The following is a 19,983-nucleotide window of genomic DNA, read 5'->3' as shown; positions in this document are numbered from 1 at the left end:
CTTAAACATTTAGAGCTGGTGAAATGGTTGTGTAGAGGCTGGGGAATTTCCCCAGCCTTCCCCACTTAACGGAGTCTGAGACTGAGCTGAGCGAGGGCAGCTGAGATGCGCAGGCCTTGGGATTTACCTCTTCAGCCACTGGGAGGCCCTCTGCGTTCCCCTTTCCCCGGTGCCTGGCTGCGATTACTCACTCGCGCAGTGGCACCAGCCTTCCACCAGGGAGCCTCGAACGAGCTCTCCCGCCCTCTCCCCGCCCCCCCCCACCCCCATCTGCAGCTTGCTGGCTCTCTCTTTCTCCCTCTCTGTCTCACTCTCTCTCTTTCTCTCCCTCTCCTATCGGAGCACAATGAAAGCCTGTGTATCGCCGTGACTCCGGGCGGGAGCCAGTGTCAGCAAAGCGGCTAACAACAGACGAGAAAGAGAAAGGAAAATACAAGCTACTTTTTTTTTTTTTTTTTTTTTTTTTTAAATCCATAAAGCGGAGCGAATACAGGAGATAGAACCACATTGCTTATTGCGAGTCCAGACCCTCAGATCCACTGGCCGGGGATGGAATGTACAAAAGTGGACAGAAAAGTGGCTGGACATGACTCGGTGCAATTTGCTGGAAGTTTGTAAGTTTGACCATCGTTTGTAAATTACTCTCGGAAGAGTTTGTCTCTCTTGATACTGTATTAGAATAGAGCCGGGGGTGAGGAATAGAAACGTAAGCGGGAAAGAAAAAAATGTATTGAAGGATCTCTCTCAGTGGCTAGCGACTTAAGATTGCTTTTCATTTAAGGCTAGGAAACCTTAGAGGGAGTGAGGATTTTACCGGTGATTGGATTAGCTGAAGAAAAAAGCATGGTCCAAAAGTCCAATTACTGACATTGTTAACAGTTGAAAAGCTGTCTCCCTCTTTTGGGAGAAGACAACATCCTACAGTATCCCCAAAGAGGAGAAAACACCGGAGCGAAAGGAAAGGGAGGAAAAATTAAAAGCCAAAAGACAGTCTCCCTTGATTTTTGCACATTTTGAACAGTGACTTAAACATCTTCTGAAACAGCACTGTTTTGTTTTGTTTTGGTTTTTTATTTAACCTGAGGAAAAGTCAAGGCTGCCGGTTACATAGACATGGTAGAAATGTGTTTCTCTGCAGAAACATCCCCATAAAGAATTGTCGGAAACAACTAGGTGAGGGGGAGTCCTCTCTATTAATACCTCTCTCAATTCCTTTTGCTGTGTGTTTCTGTCTCTTGCTGGACAATCCCTGAATTCTTGATCTAACCCCCAGATTGTGTGTTTACGAAGTACCTAGTGGCTCTTATCAGCTTGGTGGGGGAAAAAAAATCCACCAACTCTGTCCAACTTCTCCAGAGCTGTCAAATGCAATTAGAGTAAGTTAATCAGGGTTTGTTTCCAACTTATCCTCCCCCCAATTGATTTCTATTCTTTCTCCCCACCCTCTTTTTACTAACTCCCCTCCCCCACACCTTCTCCACGGCTCCCCCACAACCTCTGAAGACCTCTATTCATGTGGCCCTGAACACTGAGCTCACATTGTCAAAAACAGACTTGCCTGCAATAGCCAGCAGTAGCCTCTTTCCACCTCACCATCCCAGAGGCAGCAATCATTGTGTCCAGTAAGATGGGGGACACAGCGCCCCCGCAGGCCCCCGCAGGAGGGCTAGGGGGGGCCTCTGGGGCGGGGCTCCTTGGAGGGGGCTCAGTCACCCCGAGAGTGCACAGTGCTATCGTGGAGCGCCTCCGGGCTCGGATCGCTGTCTGCCGCCAACACCACCTGAGCTGTGAAGGACGCTATGAACGAGGTAGGGCCGAGAGCTCAGACCGGGAAAGAGAGAGCACCTTGCAACTCCTGAGCCTTGTACAGCATGGCCAGGGGGCAAGGAAGGCTGGCAAACACACCAAGGCCACCGCCACTGCTGCCACCACTACAGCCCCTCCACCGCCCCCTGCTGCCCCTCCTGCGGCCTCCCAAGCAGCAGCAACAGCAGCCCCACCGCCCCCACCAGACTATCACCATCACCACCAGCAGCACCTGCTGAACAGTAGCAATAATGGTGGCAGTGGTGGGATAAACGGAGAGCAGCAGCCACCTGCTTCAACCCCAGGGGACCAGAGGAACTCAGCCCTGATTGCGGTAAGCACCTGGCTTTCTCATGGTTCTGGCTGTGGTCCTGTGGCCTTTTGTGAGGGTAGAGGTTGCTTTGGCCTAAGGTAGAGTGGATGGCAGTGAAGAAGGCCAAGATGTCACCTGACTACCTCAAAGGCCATTGGGTGTGTTGTTTGGGTGGTTTCATGCGCCTACTCATCATGTTCTGTTGGTGCTCACCCCTGAGTTTTCCTTCACTTATAGGCTATTCCTTAACTGATTAGATGCCCAAGTTTTCCAGAGGCTCTCTGGGGTCCACAGCTTGTAAAAGAAGAGGCTACCAGCTGGCAACATCTGAGCCACTGAGGAAGGTTCTATCTCATGGATCCTCCAGCTTTGGCCAGCCAACCCTGATTAGGCCCCCAAGTCATTTTTCAGCCCCAAAGCCTTTATCAGCCCAGCTGGCCTTTATCAAAGCCTTTTTCTCCTTGCCCCATTTCCCCTCTCCCTTTTGAAGTGACCCCTTCTTCTTCACTTAAGAGAACATAAATGGTAAGCTGTAACAAAGAGCAAATTCCCCGAATGTGCCCTCAGTCAAAAACAAAATTTGCGGAAAATATCCCAAAGAGAAACTAGGGAGGCACTGTTTCTTAAGAGGCCTACTCTCTGATGCCCTCTAGACTCCCTCACCCCTGAGCGACATCTCAATTCTTTTCCCAAGTACTCCAGCCCAATTCAGTAACACTCACTTCCAGCATTCATTAAGTGGACAGGCACGAAGCAGCTATTTACACAGATCATCATCCTAGGAAATACCTGTCTTCAGCCACTCCTGGTGACAGGATATCAAACCCAAAAGTTCTGATTAAGTTTCTGGCTGGAAGTTCTTCCCCAGAGGCGCAGACACACCCCATCCCAGAGCAGTATCCCTTAGACCATTGATTCTCAGTGCCAGTCCTGGTCAGGTGACTGCCTGCTGTTTGCAGGCTTCCCCCGAAGCTGCTGGGCCAGTGGGCTCTCGTGGAAGGTGGAACCCTGCCCTGTGGCCCTGCCGGTTTCCTCCCTTTTGGAGCTCCATGGGGCTTCTGGATTCTATGCCTGCTCCAGTTTACCCAGGTCAGCCCTAGCAAAAGCAACAGGAAATGGCCATGCAAGCCCCAAAGTACTCAAAAAGCCCAAAGGAGATGGTGCTATTGTGTCTAACTGCTCCTCCAAAGGAGCCTGATATTGAGCTCTCGGGAGAGGACATCCTCTGGCCAGGCGCTCAGGATGGCTCTTTCTGGCTTCCCTTAATCCCTGGCCTGGGTCCGTGGTGATGAAGGCTCTGGGAACCTCTGGGGAGTAGAATGATGCTTTTCTCCCCAACCATGAACACATTTACTGGGGCTACCTAGAAATGGGACTCCTTGACATGAGCTCCAGATGAAAAACAACTACCAACAGTTAAATTGCACAGGGTTTACAGTTTTACATTTAAATAGCATTAGCTTGTGGGGTTATATTAAAGCTTCAAAGCCTAATATCCTTTTCTACCACCTGCTCTATTCCCACTTCTCCCTGGAATTCCCTAGGAAAGCAGTGGGAGGTTGTTTTGTGAAAAAAAGATGTAAGGGTAAAGGAGGGGGGTAAAGAATTGCTCAAATGGAGAGAAGAATGAGGTTTGTATGTATGTGTGTGTCACCAGCATCTGCAGCCAAAAGTATCTAAATGCCTTGATTGTCCCCAGTAAATTTATAATCTGTCTGCAAGTCTCCCAATAATGCGGCTTTGTGTGCTTCACAGTCTCCTGGTAAGTGTTTCTGGGGATGGAACCGCGAGTGAGGCACCCAGCCCAACCCTGAGTGGAGAAGACTGATCTCTGGCCTGGGTGCCAAGACCGGAGGGGGCCGTGAAGAGCCAGAGTGGGCTTCCCTTGTGGCCTTCACAGCCCAGCCTCTGAAGGAAAGGTGGCATGTTTGCCTCTGGCCTTGTTCTTTGAGCTTCTGCTTTTGTCCAACTTGGAAGTAAGCTAAGGCAGCCTTTTTTTTCTAGGGTGTTTCATGATGGGAAATGAAACCAACTTTAGTGGTCATTGTAACTTTACAGTAGCAATACCCATGCTGGGAGGGAAGTAAGGGAGCAGTGTCTGGCCCTTCCCGACTGAAAGCTTACTGCTGCAGAAGCCAGAGCTGGCTGCTGTGCTACCCCTGTCCTAGGAGGGACTCTTTCTCTCTTCTAACCACCAGCCATCTCCTGAGACATTCCCTTAGAGGAGCTCCATTTCCAGGTGTAGTGATAATGCAGAGAGGCACAGTGTAAGTTAGGAGGGCAAGGGATAGATAGTATATTTCTAGTAGTTGCTTTTCATTGAAAATATGTGGCATTGCACGGGTTTTTGGAAATTCCCTCTCCATTTTAGCTTCTAAATTTGGCCCGTTGTTACTCAGCACGGTACTCAGAGATGGTGATGCAAGTGCTGTATTATCCTGATAACATTGTGTCCAAAGGGAGGCCTGGGCATTTGGAAGTGATTCACCAAGCCCATTACATCGGCAAGTCTTACTTTACTCAGGCTCCTCTTATTTTCAAATATGCTATTAATTTTAAAAGGGCCTTTGTTCAGGGTGTCAGAATTTTTTCTTAATTTTATTGCTACTGTGTCCATAACCGGATTTATGTGGCTTGGGTGTGTTGAATGTGTAACTTTAAGAGTTAATTTGTATGCCATAAGTGGTCATAAATGTCTTTTGGAGAAAGGGAGAGAATATTGATCATCTAAAATCAAATATGTGCTGTGTCCTCAGATGAAAGCTTTGTATCCTGCATACTTTCTAGTACAATGCCTTGAAGACAGTGGGTAATATTTGTTGAATGAAGGTGAAAGGACAACTTCTGTTTGGTGGGATAATGTTGACTTTCATGGGTGTTATACAGCAAGGAATATATAATGTCTGAATCCTTTCAATAGCCTTAAGTTTCAAAAACAATGCAAGAATAACCTCCAAGCCAGTTCTAATTCTGTCCACATTGAGAGCCTAATTCTACAGCCCTTACTCAGCCAATTTCTTCATTTAGCTCAAGTACAAGTTCAGGGGAAGCCCCAGTGCTGCAGTGACTACAGGAACAGGGCCTTTCAGAGGGCCCGGATTATAGGACTTTGAGCATATCTGCATTTCTAACCACTTGGAGCAGACTTTAGGCACTAACTCATTTTCTGGTGAAGTATGTTTGAATCTTTGAATGAACTGTAAAACTGAATAATTGCTGGTCCATGGAACAGTAAGGTTTAGAGCTTCTGTGGTACATTATTAATCTTTCCCTTTTGCCTGAGACAAGCTCTTTTTCAGTTGCATAGATTGTATTGCTAGGATGAGAAGATAAGTGGTTCCATGTCATCTCTGGCTTCAGAGATTATCTTTTCTCTAATGTCATGTGGAGGAAAGAAAATAGATCAGACAAGGAACCTACATCCCTTGGTTTTGTGCCTGCTGGATCACCATCTGGGTTACCTAGGACAAGTCACTTAGCAGTCATCTGTAGAACAGAGAGGACAATCATGCTGCCCCAACTTGTTGAGAGAAGCAAATGAGTGTGTTTTTCTGAATAAGCTTTAGAAAAACTTAAGCACTGCCAAAATGCAATACTAGTGTTAGTTGTAATAAACTTATTACTAGTAATAAACTTCTAAACAATGAATGATAATACCAGTTTTTCTAGGGGTTAAATGTATACTCAGCTTTCAGCTGTCTGTTTTAAATGATGAAATAGCTCTTATTGTAAATAGAGGGATTGGCATTTCAAATTTTGTACTGTCAAGATAAGACTGACATATCCGTACACTTAAGTGTTCCTGAAAGTCCCAGGAAATCCTAGTGCAATGCTATGAAAGTCTTTGGAGTCTTTGAATGCATCTACTTTACAGGCCTCTGCACAGACCTGGGAAGCTTTGGAAAGGTGTGTCCCCCAGAACATCTAAGGAATATTAGAAAAGTTGTTTACACACTTGCATGGGAAAGTTAAATATTTTGTCAACAATAGTCTAAAATGTTAATTGTTAGCTTAAGAAAGTCAAACAAGTTAAATCATTGCCAGAGTACCCTGGTTATTTTTAACTGATAATAATCAAGTTTCCAATTGACAATTAAAAAGTTGAGAGCTGTAAGTGGGAGGCCAGATCTGGGTGTCTATGGCTGTCTACGTGATAAATGTCCTCCCAGGACAGTGATAGGAGTGTTTATATTATTTATGTATATAGCCATCATTTCCTTAAAAACTGACCTATTTTTGTTGTTTTCTAGAACAAAGTTTAAAAAAAAAAAAAAAAAAAAAAAGAGAATTCTTATCTATCTAGGACCTTCCTACCATTATTTCAAGTAAATATAATTATAAGATCTCACAAAGGCAAAAGGGTTCAAGTGGAGAAAACAGTTAGTATAATACTTTACCAAAAATTGATAAAAACCTTTCTTTGACATCAAGGTGATGTTGTTATATAAACCAAGATATCTTGTTTGTTTAGGTCAATGTTTGTTTATAGAAAGCGTGTGCTTTCTTTGAAATAATATTGGTAGGTGATGTTCATCAAATGTTTCTAAATCTTAATGTTTAATCACTTACGGCTTCTGTATTATAAACATTTTTAAATACCAATATGTTTAAATATGGGCTTTCAGATATTCTTAGACATAGCAATTAAATATGCCTAAGAGAGTGGCCATAATTAGCTGTTTTTGTTTTTTTGTTGTTGTTGTTTGTGTTTGTGTTTAGCACTGTTATTTAATCTAAGAAGGCCTGAAAGGGAATCTGAAAACAGTCACCCAGTTCTGCTATGCATGGCAGCTAAGTCTTTCTGAATGGATTCTACCGCTTTCTTCTTCTTTAATCCAGACCCTTATATATGTTTATGTTCATAGGCAGGGCAATGTTTAGTGAAACCAATTCTAAATTTTTTCTTTTGCATTTTCATGCTAATTTCCGTCACACTCCAGCAGGCTTCCTGGGAGGATAAGGAGAAATAAGCTAAAGACATAGTCCCTGCTTACTTACAGCCTAATAGAATGAAAGACCACTTCAATAAAGTAACAGGAAAAGTACTAACCAGATAGAATGGACCAAAACTGATACAGAAAAATCAGAGGAAGAGAGGAATAAATATTTACTGAGTCCTAAAATGTGCAAGGCTTTTTAATTACCTATTTTATGTAATGCCTGCAAAAAACAGGTGAGTAATCAACATTTGTCCCATTTTACATATAAGGAAACTGAAGCTTAGAGTAAATGGAATAATTTAATGCATAGATTTTATAGTTAGACCCATATTCAGGTCCCTGTATTATACCTACTAGCTGTATGAATATGAGAAAATACTTTTGTTATTTTCTTGGCATCAGTATCTTCATCTGCAAAAAACAGCTAAAGTTATTTAGCAAAACAGTCAGCATAGTGCCTGATACATAGTAGGTGCTCAAAACATGAGTACCACTAGTAGTTGGTAGTAGAGAGATTCAAATATAGGCCAGGGATAGCTATATGAGAACATGCGTCACCAGCAGGGCCTGAGAAGAGGGAGAAAATACAGAAATGTGGGATTGGGGTTGCTGAGTGCAGGCATGTAAGTTAAGTGTTTGGGGAACAGAGAGCAGAGCTTGACTGAGTGTGGCTGGACGTGAGTACTGAGGGAGATAAATGAGATTGATCCATATCCTGGAGGGCCTGGAGGTCTGGTAAGAGCAAATCAGAAGCCCTGGAAAACGGTAGAGCAAGGACGGCTCCGAGGAATCAGCAGCTATGATGCAATAATAATCCTTCATATACTTGAAGACAAGTATTACATTTCCCCTCCAGCAGCCTCTTCTCATAGTGCATTGCCTAAGTGCTCTGCACTACCTATCTTCAAGCTCAAGTCCCTTGAGCTGCTTAATGCCTTGCTATTTACACACTTCTCCCATTCATGTTGAGTTATATATTGTGTGACATGCCCTTTGACACTAAAAGGAGATAGTTTTAAAGCACACTAGCTAGATGCAGAAGAGGAAGTAAAAGAAGCAGACCAAGCTATACCTCGCTTGTTAGGTTCACTTGGCCTTCCAGTGCAAACAAGAATTGCCCTGTTGGTAAAAGTGTATATACTCTCTTGATGTGTAAATAAGTCTTCCCAACAAATGAGTTTGCCTGTATAATAATGTGGAAAAGATCTCATTATTTAAAAAATCATGAACAAAAATTCATGAGAAAAGCATTATTATAGATGGTCTTTGAGATGTACTTATTTCTTTGCTTGTAATATAGATGTGTTACAAATTTTTTACTTGTCTTAAGGTCCAGTTGGATACCAGTTTCCCTCATTTGGTTCTTGTTTACAAGGCAAAGGTAAGGGACCCTAAGGAAAGATGGCAAAGGAGAAAAACCAACATCTCCTTCTTCCCTGATTCATGGCATGATGCTTGGGATGCTGACAGTAGTTAGTGGGCTATTGACCAGCTTCAACCTTTGCCTACACATTTGTGAGAAACAGAGGTAAAAGAGCAAAGGCTATCCCACTTCCCTCTAGAGGACATGAAGAGTGAAGTTCACATATTCTCCACAGGCTGAGGACAACTAGAAAGCTGGACCCTACCATAGCCAAATTACTGAAGGAATGGACATGAAAATGGGCAAATGACAATACTGACACATACCATAGCTCTCCAAAGGTCTTAATGTTTTAGCAAAGGTTTTAAACTCTTACATCAAGATTGTATGCATGGGTCCTTTTTAGAGTTTGGGAAAATATTCATTAATTCAGTAAATAATCTTTGTACAGCTCTTCTGTGCCATGAACTGTGCCAGGAATACATTGATGGACACTTCAGTATAGCCTTTGCCCTCTTTGAATTTACAGTGTAGAAGGAAGGTGAGTGGGGTTAGAAATAGAACTGTTACAGTTGGCTTGTATAAGGAGGCGAAGAAGCATAGCAGTTAAGAGCCTGAGATCTTAACTCAGCTCTGAGGTGAGATGACCAGATTTCAAATCATCCTTCTACCACTTAGTTGTGTTTTCTTGGATAGGTCAATTAAATTACCTTGCCTTAGTTTTCTCGACTGTGAAATGGAGTGATAGTAATAGAATTAACTTCTTAGAGCTGTTGATTAAATGAAGCAATTGCCTAGCACCTCGTAAAGGCTCAATAAATTCTAGTTGTTACTATTAGTGTGTGAAGTAACATACCGGAATCAGATTCATAGGTTTCCCAGCCCAGAATTCTGTTTCCAGTAATGACTTAGACGTTTAGAGGAAGAGCATGGCTTTTCTTTTTAGTGTTTACTTAAAATGGTTAGTGAAGAGTATCATTTATCAGTTCCCTCAATAGTTGAATATGAAGACATCACCTGGGATAGATTTCCATCTCCCTAGAATGTTAAATAGTGTCCTTCTTGAGAATGGGACCAAGTACTACCTCTTCCAATCCTAGGATTCTAGGACTCCTAATTGAGTAGAGTGAATGTCCACTTGACTCCTTACTTCTAGAATTCAGTCTGGGTTTCCATTCAGTCACCCAGCAAGTGTGAAGTGTGGGCTTAGTAGGTAAATGAGAAATTTAAACCATCTATTGAGAGTTTTGAATCATTGGAACTGAATAGAAAAACCAATTTAATTGAATTGTTAATTGAAATTAATGAATAATTCTTAAGTGAATTTGGTCCTAGAGGCACAAAAGGTTAGAAGCTCCCTACTGTGGAGATTTAAATTTATGCTTTTGAAAGCCAGATCCCTGCTAAAGTTGCTAACTTACTGCATCTGCAGATGAGTAGGCAACACAGATTTGCCCTCTTTCCAACCCTAAGCAGGAGCATGTTGAAATTTCCATGCCTTGATGTGGCTCTCACCTCAGAATCTCTTCTTTACTCAGTACCTCCTCAAGTGCGATTTCCCATAAAAAAAAAACATGAGGAAGATGTTGCCAAGGGTTCAAAGCAAGTTTTAGTGATGATAATTCTTAATTGAAAGCATGATGTTTCTATGAAGTGACAGGATTAGAAAACAAATAGTCTGTTCTTTAGTAGATTATATTTGGGCAAGGATGGATTTATTGTCCAAACTCAGAACAGAGAATGTAGTCAAAAATTTTTATCTGTTTTTTTTTTTTCTCTCTCTTGCTTACTCCCCGTGATTTAACCTGAGATTCCTCCCCTTTCTTGATGGTAATAATGCTTAGGAAATGTAGTGTCAAACGTAGTTGGGTTGTTTTGTTTCTAACAGTGTTCTTACTTCCTGAGTCATTCTGGCAGATTCATACATTGACATGGAATCATTAACATTTTTGCTTTAAAATTTATCTTTTGTCAGAAATGTGGCTGAGTTATATTTGTGATTCTTATCCAGCCCTCTAATAACTCTCACCCACATGAAGCCCAACACCTTAAATGCCTCATTGTACAACAGAGTTCTCCTCAGGTAGCTCTCATAGATTTCAGTAGAAAGTTAATTACATGTCTGTTTCTAAGAAAATTTAGTTAAGGCAAAAGTCTGCTACAACCTCTAATAACTTACCGGGAGTCTGTTGGATACACAGTATAATCTCTTAGAGTCCTGGTAACCAGGGTGCAAAGAGGTAGCTTAATTGAATACAATATGTACTGTACTGTGTCTTACTTATGTGTAAAATGCTCATTTCTGGAGGTCTCTGGAGTCTAAATTATGTAAAAATAAAAACATTCTCTGGCTAAGCCGCTGAGAAATGAGGGTTTTTTGTTGTTGTTGATGTTTCTGTTCACCTAAGTTTCTGTTACTTGCTAAACCGGCTAAGGCTTGCACATTTGATTGCCACACCGCAGTACTTAATTTCAGACAGCACAAAGTATGTGCTAGTGTATTATCCCATTTGGTTGTTTCGCGGAAGTGTTAAAGTGCAAAGTGCAGACATGAGAGTAAACAGGAAAGAGGAGCTATCCTCCTGATAGAAACAACAGACAGAGGCAACCGTTTAGTAAAGTTTGGGCCCAAGTTCCTGGAGCCACTGCACCCAAGAGAGTTTCCTTTTCTCCCTTAGATTCTTTGCATGTGGATCTGTTTGCAGGCTCAGTCCCCCAGAGAGTGACTCTGAGCTGTCTTTGTGCTAAATTAAACATTAGTTTTCTCCTTGGGAACCTGATCTTCCAAAGACTAGGCAACAATATCTTTCTGAGAGAGCTCCCAGCTAAGCATTTCCCTCACGAAGACACTGGCTCAGGAGCCCTTTCACCTCTCCGATCTGCTTAGCTAATGTGAGTGCGTGTTGCATGGGAATTGTTTTGTCTAACCAGGTCTAGAAGCCCTTAAAGTGACAACTTGTACTTTAATCCTTGGTACAATGGTGGAGGACCCATGCTGCTTTAGCATATAATAAATGAAAACCAAGTAGCAGCCAGATCATGTAAGATTACAACCACATATGGGCAGGAGTTCTGTTTGCTCCTTACCTCTCAAATTCTGCACCCAGAGCAACGAAAGAGAGTGAGTTGCAAAACAGAAGCCATCTCATTTCTAGCCTTCTCTCATCTCTATCCTGTCCATCCCCCTAGAGGGCCAGTTCATATTAGTCTAAAAATAGGACACTATTCTACAATTTATAGAGTTGTATGAGCCCTTAAAAGACAGACCAAATCCTTTATTCACAGATGAAGAAATTAAAGCTTTTTTTTTTTTTTTAAATTTTTATTTTGAGATGGAATCTCGCTCTGTCGCCCAGGCTGGAGTGCAGTGGCATGATCTCGGCTCACTGCAAGCTCCGCCTCCTGGGTTCATGCCATTCTCCTGCCTCAGCCTCCCGAGTAGCTGGGACTACGGGCGCCCACCACCACGCCCTGCTAATTTTTTGTATTTTCGGTAGAGACGGGGCTTCACCGTGTTAGTCAGGATGGTCTCGATCTCCTGACCTCGTGATCCACCCACCTCGGCCTCCCAAAGTGCTGGGAGTACAGGTATGAGCCACCATACCTGGCCAAATCTTTTTTTTTTTTGAGATGGAGTCTTACTCTTTGGCCCAGGCTGGAGTGCAGTGGCTCAGTCTTGGCTCACTGCAACCTCTGCCTCCTGGGTTCTCATGATTCCCCTGCCTCAGCCTGCTAAATAGCTGGGATTACAGGTACCCACCATCATGCCCGGCTAATTTTTTTCTTTTTTCTTTTCTTTTCTTTTCTTTTTTTTTTTTTTTTTTTTGTATTTTTAGTAGAGATGGGGTTTCACCATGTTGGCCAGACTGGTCTCGAACTCCTGACCTCAAGTGATCCACCCACCTTGGCCTCCAGAAAGTGCTGGGATTACAGGCGTGAGGCACTGCGCCTGGCCTTAAAGCTCATTTTTTGTTTTTTTTTTTGTTTTTTTTTTTTTTTTTTTAAAGAGAAAGCCTCCAAGAACCCATAGCAATAGATCTTGGACTAGAACCCAAGTTTTCCTGACATCTATTCCAGGTTATAAAAAGTAGTCATTTGATTAAGGATTTTTAATAAACCTATAAAAAGAACAGGGGAAATTTGATATTTTTATTAATATTTTGGTAGTAGGAATAGCATGGAGTTTAGAGCCTGTGTTAGATTGTCTTTTTTGTTTGTTATTGTTTTGAAACAGGGTCTCACTCTGTCACCCAGGCTGGAGTGCGGTTTGCACAATCTCTGCTTACTGCAACCTCTGTCTCCTGGGCTCAAGCGATCCTCCCGCCTTCAGCCTCCTGAGTAGCTGGGACTGCAGGTGCACACCACCACCCTTGGCTAATTTTAGTATTTTTTTGTTGAGACAGTGTTTTGCCATGTTGCCCAGGCTGGTCTCAAACTCCAGGGCTCAAAGGATCTGCCCACCTCAGCCTCTCAAAGTGCTGGATTCCAGGTATCAGCCACCATGCCTGGCTGGTAGATTGCTTTTTAAATGATCATAATGATCCCTTCCACCCTACATGCCCCTTTGTAATGTAACTTTGCCACTCCTTGCATCAAAAAATGGATGCTATTTTCCCCCTTGCATCTCGATTGGCCTCGTGACTTGCATTATCCAATAACATGTGATAGAAATGACAGGTGCTACTTCTGAGGATGGCCTTTATGAAGCCCTCTTGGAACACTGGCCTGAGACCAACATGTAAGGAAGCCAGTCTAGCTAATTGGGAGATAAGCATCCACATGCAGAGAACCAAGGTGCCCCAACTCTAATCAGCACCAACTACCCACACACGAGTGAGGCCATCTTGGACCCAGTCAATCTTCCAGCTCAATGTGGCCACACAAGTGAGCCCAAGTGAAACCAGCAGAGGAACTGCCCAGCCAATCCACAGAATTTTGAGAAATATTACATCATTGTTTTAAGCCACTAACTTTTGGGGTGGTTTGTAAGTAGCAAAATTTAACGGAATCAGAGCTGGAAAATTTTAGCATGGAAAATGATTCTGTTTCATTAGCTGTGTTATCTTGGATTGGTTACTTAACGTCACTGAGCCTCATAACTCTGCTTTTCAGGATAATAGTGGCTATCTCGAAAGGTTGTGGGGATTAGATGAGATAATACAGTTTATGAATGAGCCTACAGTTTTGTCTGGTACATGGAAGAGCTTAACAAACATTAGTTTCCCTGCTTTCTCTTTGTCTCTTCTCAATGAATTATAATTCATACAAGTTCCCCCTTTGTCAATTCACATTCACTTAATGTGCATCAACATTCTCCTAGGCTTCTTCAGATCACTGTTCCTCTAAACAACAATTAATTTTTTCCCTCCTGGATGATGCTGTCATTCCTTCTAACTACCAAATTTCAAGCATTCTTGCTACGCTCCATGGAACACATCTGCCTTCAGTAGTCTACCCTTAAAATAGAAAAGGGTTAACCTCATAAAGATGTCACTCCCTTTGTACTGTTATGCTGCCCTTGGGAGACTCAAACAGCATAGCAAATATATATGGGCAATGTAATTGCATTCGATCTTCTAGGTCACAGAAGACTTTGTTAGCGGGTACAGCAGACGGGGAAAAGTAAGCACATTCCCATCTTAGAAGAGCACTGCTTCTAAACTCTGTCACTCTTTTTGATAGGAAATTACTCTAACAGCCTCATTTTTTCCATCTTAGCCTTCACAACAAATAATAAAGAAGGAGTGATATAGTCATACTATATTATACCTACTTACTATACTTATTAGTAGCGATACTGTTTGAGAGTACTGGTCAGGGGATTGGGTATTGAAGGTCCTAGTGCTGGCTGTGATACTACCTAGTAGGGCAATTTAGTCATGTCCTTTAACTTCTCTGATATTTACTTTGCTTCTTGGAAAAACAGTAAGTGGCACTTGGTATGTGGCTTGTATCACTTCTAAGGCTTCTTTTGCTATGACACACTTTGCATAGTTCCCTGATATTTTGATTTTGTTTCTCAAATTTCAGTCTCTTCTTACATATATTTATTGAGGAGGGATTGAAAGGAACAGTGACAAAGTTGGGAATGTTTTGTACTAGTGAGGAGGGTCTGAAGATATCTGGGGGACAAGGTCCAGCCATGGTGGAAGGGGGAGAGCCAAGCTATATTAATTGTTGAATACCCTTCCTAGAAGTAATGAACAAATCACTCTATATCTGGCCATATTCTGAGAGACTTAGGGTTCCAGTTTAAGAAATACATTTATAAGAGTAGAGTTTGATTCATTAAATTTATTTTTAGGGGGAGTACTGATTTTTTTTCCCCCCAGATCCTCCCAATTACACTTCTAATATTTCTGTAGGGTAAAGTTTCCCAAGCGACTACCCCTTGTGAAATAATTACATGAAACATTAAAAAAAAGAAGGAAAATATTCTGTAGAGCCTCCTACTAAGGAATTGACTAGTCTTTCAGCTATATACATCCGTCTCTCCATCTGTTTGTCTATCTCTTTCTCATATACACATAGCAATTGAAAAGTGCAGATTGATAGATGGGATTTTATATGTGTCACCACTTCATTTTTTAAATACCTCTCTGCTTTAACAGGGAACTATAAAAGAGAGTCACTGAGAAATTGGCCTGGGGGAGGGGAATTCAATCCACTGCCTCTTTTTTTCTTATCACTAAAACCCTAAGCAGAGAGTATAATCACCTATTTCCCAAGGGCAGCCCTAAGCCCTTAAAACTCAGCTCTGTTTAGGGATTTAATAGAACTGGAAAAAAGAAATGCATGGGATCTGCTCCTAAGAGCAAACCAACAAAGAAAAATTTTCCCAAACAGATATTAAATCTAAAGAATGTTTACGGTAACACAGTCCCCTCTCTGCCTCCCTATCTCTTGATTCAGTTAGAGCACAGCTCTTCCAGTCACTTCTTTATGACTCGTACAATCTTGGGGGGTGGCGTGGGGTGTCTGTGGATCACATCTTAGGCTCTGAGCCAGCCCGAGCATTTTTTTTTTCAACAACAGAGGAAGATGTTACTAGCATAAAGTGAACAAGGTCATTTGGTTGTGGTTGCCATTTTATTTCATTCAAGCTAAGAGTAGACACATTCAGCTTCATTGTTAGGTTGAAGCCTAAAGATAGTGACATTTTTTTCAGTTACCTCTAAACACCTTAGAATTTCTTCTGTTAAGATTTTTCTGGAACTTTAGGTGAAAATATCTTGGTGTTATGCAACATGGATTTTCTTTTCAAAAATATTAAAATAAAGAAAGTCAAATTGCCTTTATTTCCCAATAGATGAGGTCTTACCTTTGCTTAGGAAATATACTTTAAGCTCCCATTACACACACACACACACACACACACACACACACACTTTGTTTTTGATTGTTATTATTTTTTTTTTCTGAGATGGAATATCACTCTGTCACCTAGGCTGGAATGCAGTGGTGCGATCTTGGCTCACTGTAACCTCTACCTCCTGGACTCAAGCAATTCTCCTGCCTCAGCCTCCTGAGTAGCTGGGACCACAGGCGTGCACCACCATACCTGGCTAATTTTTGGATTTTTAATAGAGATGGAGTTTCACCACATTGGCCAGGCTGGTCTCGAACTCCTGACCTCAGGTGATCTGCCTGCCTTGGCTTCCCAAAGTGCTGGGATTACAGGTGTGAGGCACCGTGTTGGCCTGATTATTTTTAATATATATGAACAGAAGTTGGTTACATGAGTGACTTGTTAGATAAATAAGAATTGAAGAAATACATTGAAGAGTACGGAAAAGAATTGGGCACAGTTGCTCATGCCTGCCATCCAAGCACTTTGGGAGGCTGAGGCAGGCAGATCACTTGAGGTCAGGAGTTCTAAGACCAGCCTAGCCAACATGGTGAAACCCCGTCTCTACTAAAAAATAAAAAATCAATTTGCTGGGCATAGTGGCAGGTACCTGTAATCCTATTGAGGCAGAGGAATCACTTGAGTCCGTGAGGCAGAGGTTGCCGTGAGCCGAGATTGCGCCACTGCACTCCAGCCGGGGCAGCAGAGCAAGACTCTGTCTCAAAAAATAAATAAATAAACAAAATAAAAATATATGGGAAAGAAGATCAGTTTTGAAGGAATTTGCGCCAGAAGACAAGAACCTGCCAATTACAGAAACTAAGGTAAAACTCCATTATATTACAATGATAAGTGTGGAGTGACAGGAGACCCCTATTCTGGTCCAGGCTTTGACTAACAGGATGACCTCGGGGCCAGTCATCCCTCCTTTGCCTCTTTATTTCCCCATCAGCAACCCATACGGGTTGGATTCCCTAGCATTTTGCATTATTCTTGTCGTACAGGATTCAGCTCAAATATCACCTCTTGGAGAGACCTGCCTGTCTACCCTAACTAGAGCAGACACACATGACTGATCTCCTTCTTTTGCTCAATCTCCCATCGTGTTATCCCATTACAGAGTTTTTGTTTTCTTCGTAATTTTTATCGCTATGTGAATTATTTTGATTCTTTATTTGTGCATTTCCCATTGTTCCCTACATTCCATTCAATGTAAGCTCTATGAGACCAAGAACCTGGGCAGTGTTATTCACCACAAGTATCCCAAGCCCTAGTGGTTCCTGGCACATTTTGTGTTCACAATAAATATTTGTTAAGTCAATGAACAGATAAATGGCTTTTAAACTCAAGATAGTTTTTTTTTTTTTCTTTTGACGGACTTTCACACTTGTTTCCCAGAGTGCAATGGCGCGATCTCACTGCAACCTCTGCCTTCCGGTTTCAAGCGATTCTCCTGCCGCAGCCTCCTGAGTAGCTGGGATTACAGGGGCCCACCATACCACGTCCGGCTAATTTTTTGTATTTTTTTGAGTAGAGATGGGGTTTCACCATTTTTGCCAGGCTGGTCTCGAATTCCTGTCCTCGTGATCCACCCGCCTCGGCCTCCCAAAGTGCTGGGATTACAGGCCTGAGCCACTGCCTAAACTCAAGATAGTTTTTAAGACTTTCAGGGAAGGGACAAAAAAAGAAAGAAGGAGGGTCATGCAATTGGACTCCAAGGTCTCAACCTCTTGTTTATGCATTTAAAACACACATGCACACATACACATAAATACACACACACAGGCTTTAGTGTGATCAAAAACAGAGTTCCAGTACTACAACCATTTGAAAAGTACATGGAATAGATTATCTCTTAAAATTCTTCCTAGGTTTAAATTCTAAAGCCCAGTCTCCCATAATAGGAAAATGTTGGTGCAAGGAAAAAGATGATGGAATAGGGTTACAGATGTTGAGTGCCTACTACACGTTGGGTCTTGTGCCGGGCCCTTGAGCCACAGAGAGAGTTCTTGTTTGATGGAGTTTACATTTTAATGGGGGGCGAGGTAGACAGAGAGTAAACAAACAAAGGAAAAAGAGAAATTTAACTGGTGACATAATGCACAGCTCTTTGTTCCTTCATATGGCTGACTGGAGATTGATTTGGGTTAATTAAAAGAAAGCAAATCTGGCAAACTCTGTGGAAGGTGATAACCATAAACAAACTTCTACCTACAGAGCTAGAAGAGGGGTTTCTATGCCTGTGGCTGCTCCAAGCCTGGACATCTGCCTGCACAGTGGTCTTTCTGGCCCAGGCTGTGTGCTACTTTGGCCAGTCTGTGTGAAATGTTGATTCTGATGTTTCCAGGGAAGAAGGTGGTCTTTTCAGCATCTTCTGTGCCTTGGAGCTACTGTGATCATTTTGTTAGAAATCATCAAGGTTTGAGAATTAAAGAGAAACTGCTGAAAGGTACCATTTGTGAAGGAGAATATTGTTCCTCTTTATAGAAACAGGAAAAAAAATGATCAGTGTCCCAAGGAGGTACAGGCATAAATCTAAGGAAGATAACTCATATTTGTAATAGTCATAATAATAATATATGTACGAGTCCTCACAGAAACCTTATTCTATCAGTGAAAAAGATGGCGCTATCTGTAGTTTACCAATGTGACACAGACTTAGAGAAGTTGAGAAATGGTAATAATATCTTACTTTTGAATAGCAAATTTGCAGTTTATGGAGTGTGTTATTTCATTATTTCAGTTTAAACATCATTTCAGTTTCTTCTCTGGAGTATTATTACCCTTGTTTTAGAGACAGGTATGAGAGGCTCAAACTTGTCTGTGCTAACTCCACTAGTAAACATCAGTGTACCCTTGGGGGTCCTGGACCTATGCAGGAGGCACAAAGCTGGCAAAGCTGAATAGCTAAACCCCAAATGCATAACGATATTTGCAACTAGATGGGGACGTTGAATGTCTTCAGCTCCCAGACATACACCCACACATAATTTGAAGCAATGACTCCCCTAGAAAGAATGGCAATCATGAATGGAATGAGGATGTCAGACACCCAGGGCACACCAAGTCTAGAATAAGAGAGACTGAAACGTTTTTTCTTATTTAAATCCAATAATTTGTAAGAATATAAGGCAAGATGAGAAAACCTTTTAATGTGTGAAAGCTTACAATTTGGTACCTGTATTTCTTGTGGGTCTAGTCAGCCAGCAAGTCTGAGGAGTGAGGGTTACAAGGTCATTATGAAGAGAAACTTGATCTTGAATTAAAGAAGCAGACTCTTCTCTTCCACCAAAATTGGTCTCTTAAGTTTTTCTCCTTACCATTGCTTATTTCAGAATGAATATCTTAGATGGAACTTTAGGGAGAGACCTGAAGCTGTTTGCTGAGAAGTGATTTTGAATCCATTCAGATTCAAGTAGGGAATAGGTTGTTTAAGCTGATGAATGTTTTCTCATTACCTGGAGAAAATGTGGGGACTCATAATTGATGAGATTTTGCTTCAAGGTGAAGATGTGCCTTATTTACTTTTGTATTTCTGTGGCCTACAATAGTGTCAGACATCTATTACACAAGCATTCCATAAATGTGTGTTGAACTACACTGTGGCAAGCATGAATTTTTAAAGGACTACAGTTCTTTATATTTCTGTGGCTGAATGTATTGTGTGCCAAATGTGAGATACTGATCTTCAAGACATCCTTTTGGTTCAACACATTAAAAAAAAAAAAAAAAAATCTCATGTATTAAGTGTTTATCATGTCAGGCCCTCTTCTACGTGTTTTCTGAATGTTAACATATCTTTGCAATTACGCTATGAAATAGGTACTATCTTATTCCCATTTGGCAAGTGAGGAAATTGACGAATGAGGTGAAGGAACTTGCCCAGGTCATGCAACCACAAGTGGTGGAGTCAGAATTTGAATACGGCAGGATGATGCCAGGGCCCAGGTTTCTAATCATGACTTCACACCTCATATAGGAGCAGATAATTACATAGGTATTATCAGACTCAACTCACACATGGTCCAAGCCTGAATTTGGAAGGCAAGTGCAACAAGACATTTGAAAGTCAATGATGATTAGAACTAACTAGTCATCTAAGCTGCATATGAAATTCAGAATGAATGCCTAGGGGCCGCAGATTACTCTTTGAGACTGTTGCCAGTCGTCTCTTTTCTAAGAGGTAGAAAGTGCTTGAACATGTAGACTATGA

The 19,983-nt window shown here is 41.9% G+C and overlaps 1 protein-coding gene across 3 annotated transcripts in view; it reads left to right on the top strand.

The window, feature by feature from the left end:
* Window positions 1–264: 264 nt before the first annotated feature.
* MAML2 (mastermind like transcriptional coactivator 2) overlaps window positions 265–19,983 on the top strand; it is a 368,014-nt gene continuing 348,295 nt past the window's right edge. The window contains exons 1-2 of one of the 3 annotated variants that reach the window (XM_008020608.3): window positions 265–614; window positions 1,504–2,140. In XM_008020608.3, the coding sequence (XP_008018799.3) occupies window positions 1,628–2,140 (513 nt within the window). In that variant the 5' untranslated portion in view covers window positions 265–614; window positions 1,504–1,627. Of the gene's footprint in view, window positions 2,141–19,983 lie in introns of all 3 variants that reach the window. The other 2 variants (XM_038005291.2, XM_038005290.2) reach the window with 2 other exon arrangements.

This window comes from Chlorocebus sabaeus, chromosome 1, assembly GCF_047675955.1.
Source record: "Chlorocebus sabaeus isolate Y175 chromosome 1, mChlSab1.0.hap1, whole genome shotgun sequence".
In the NCBI taxonomy this organism is placed as follows: Eukaryota; Metazoa; Chordata; class Mammalia; order Primates; family Cercopithecidae; genus Chlorocebus; species Chlorocebus sabaeus.
The sequence above is the reverse complement of the archived record's forward strand: the minus strand, read 5'-3'. Positions and strand labels throughout refer to the sequence as shown.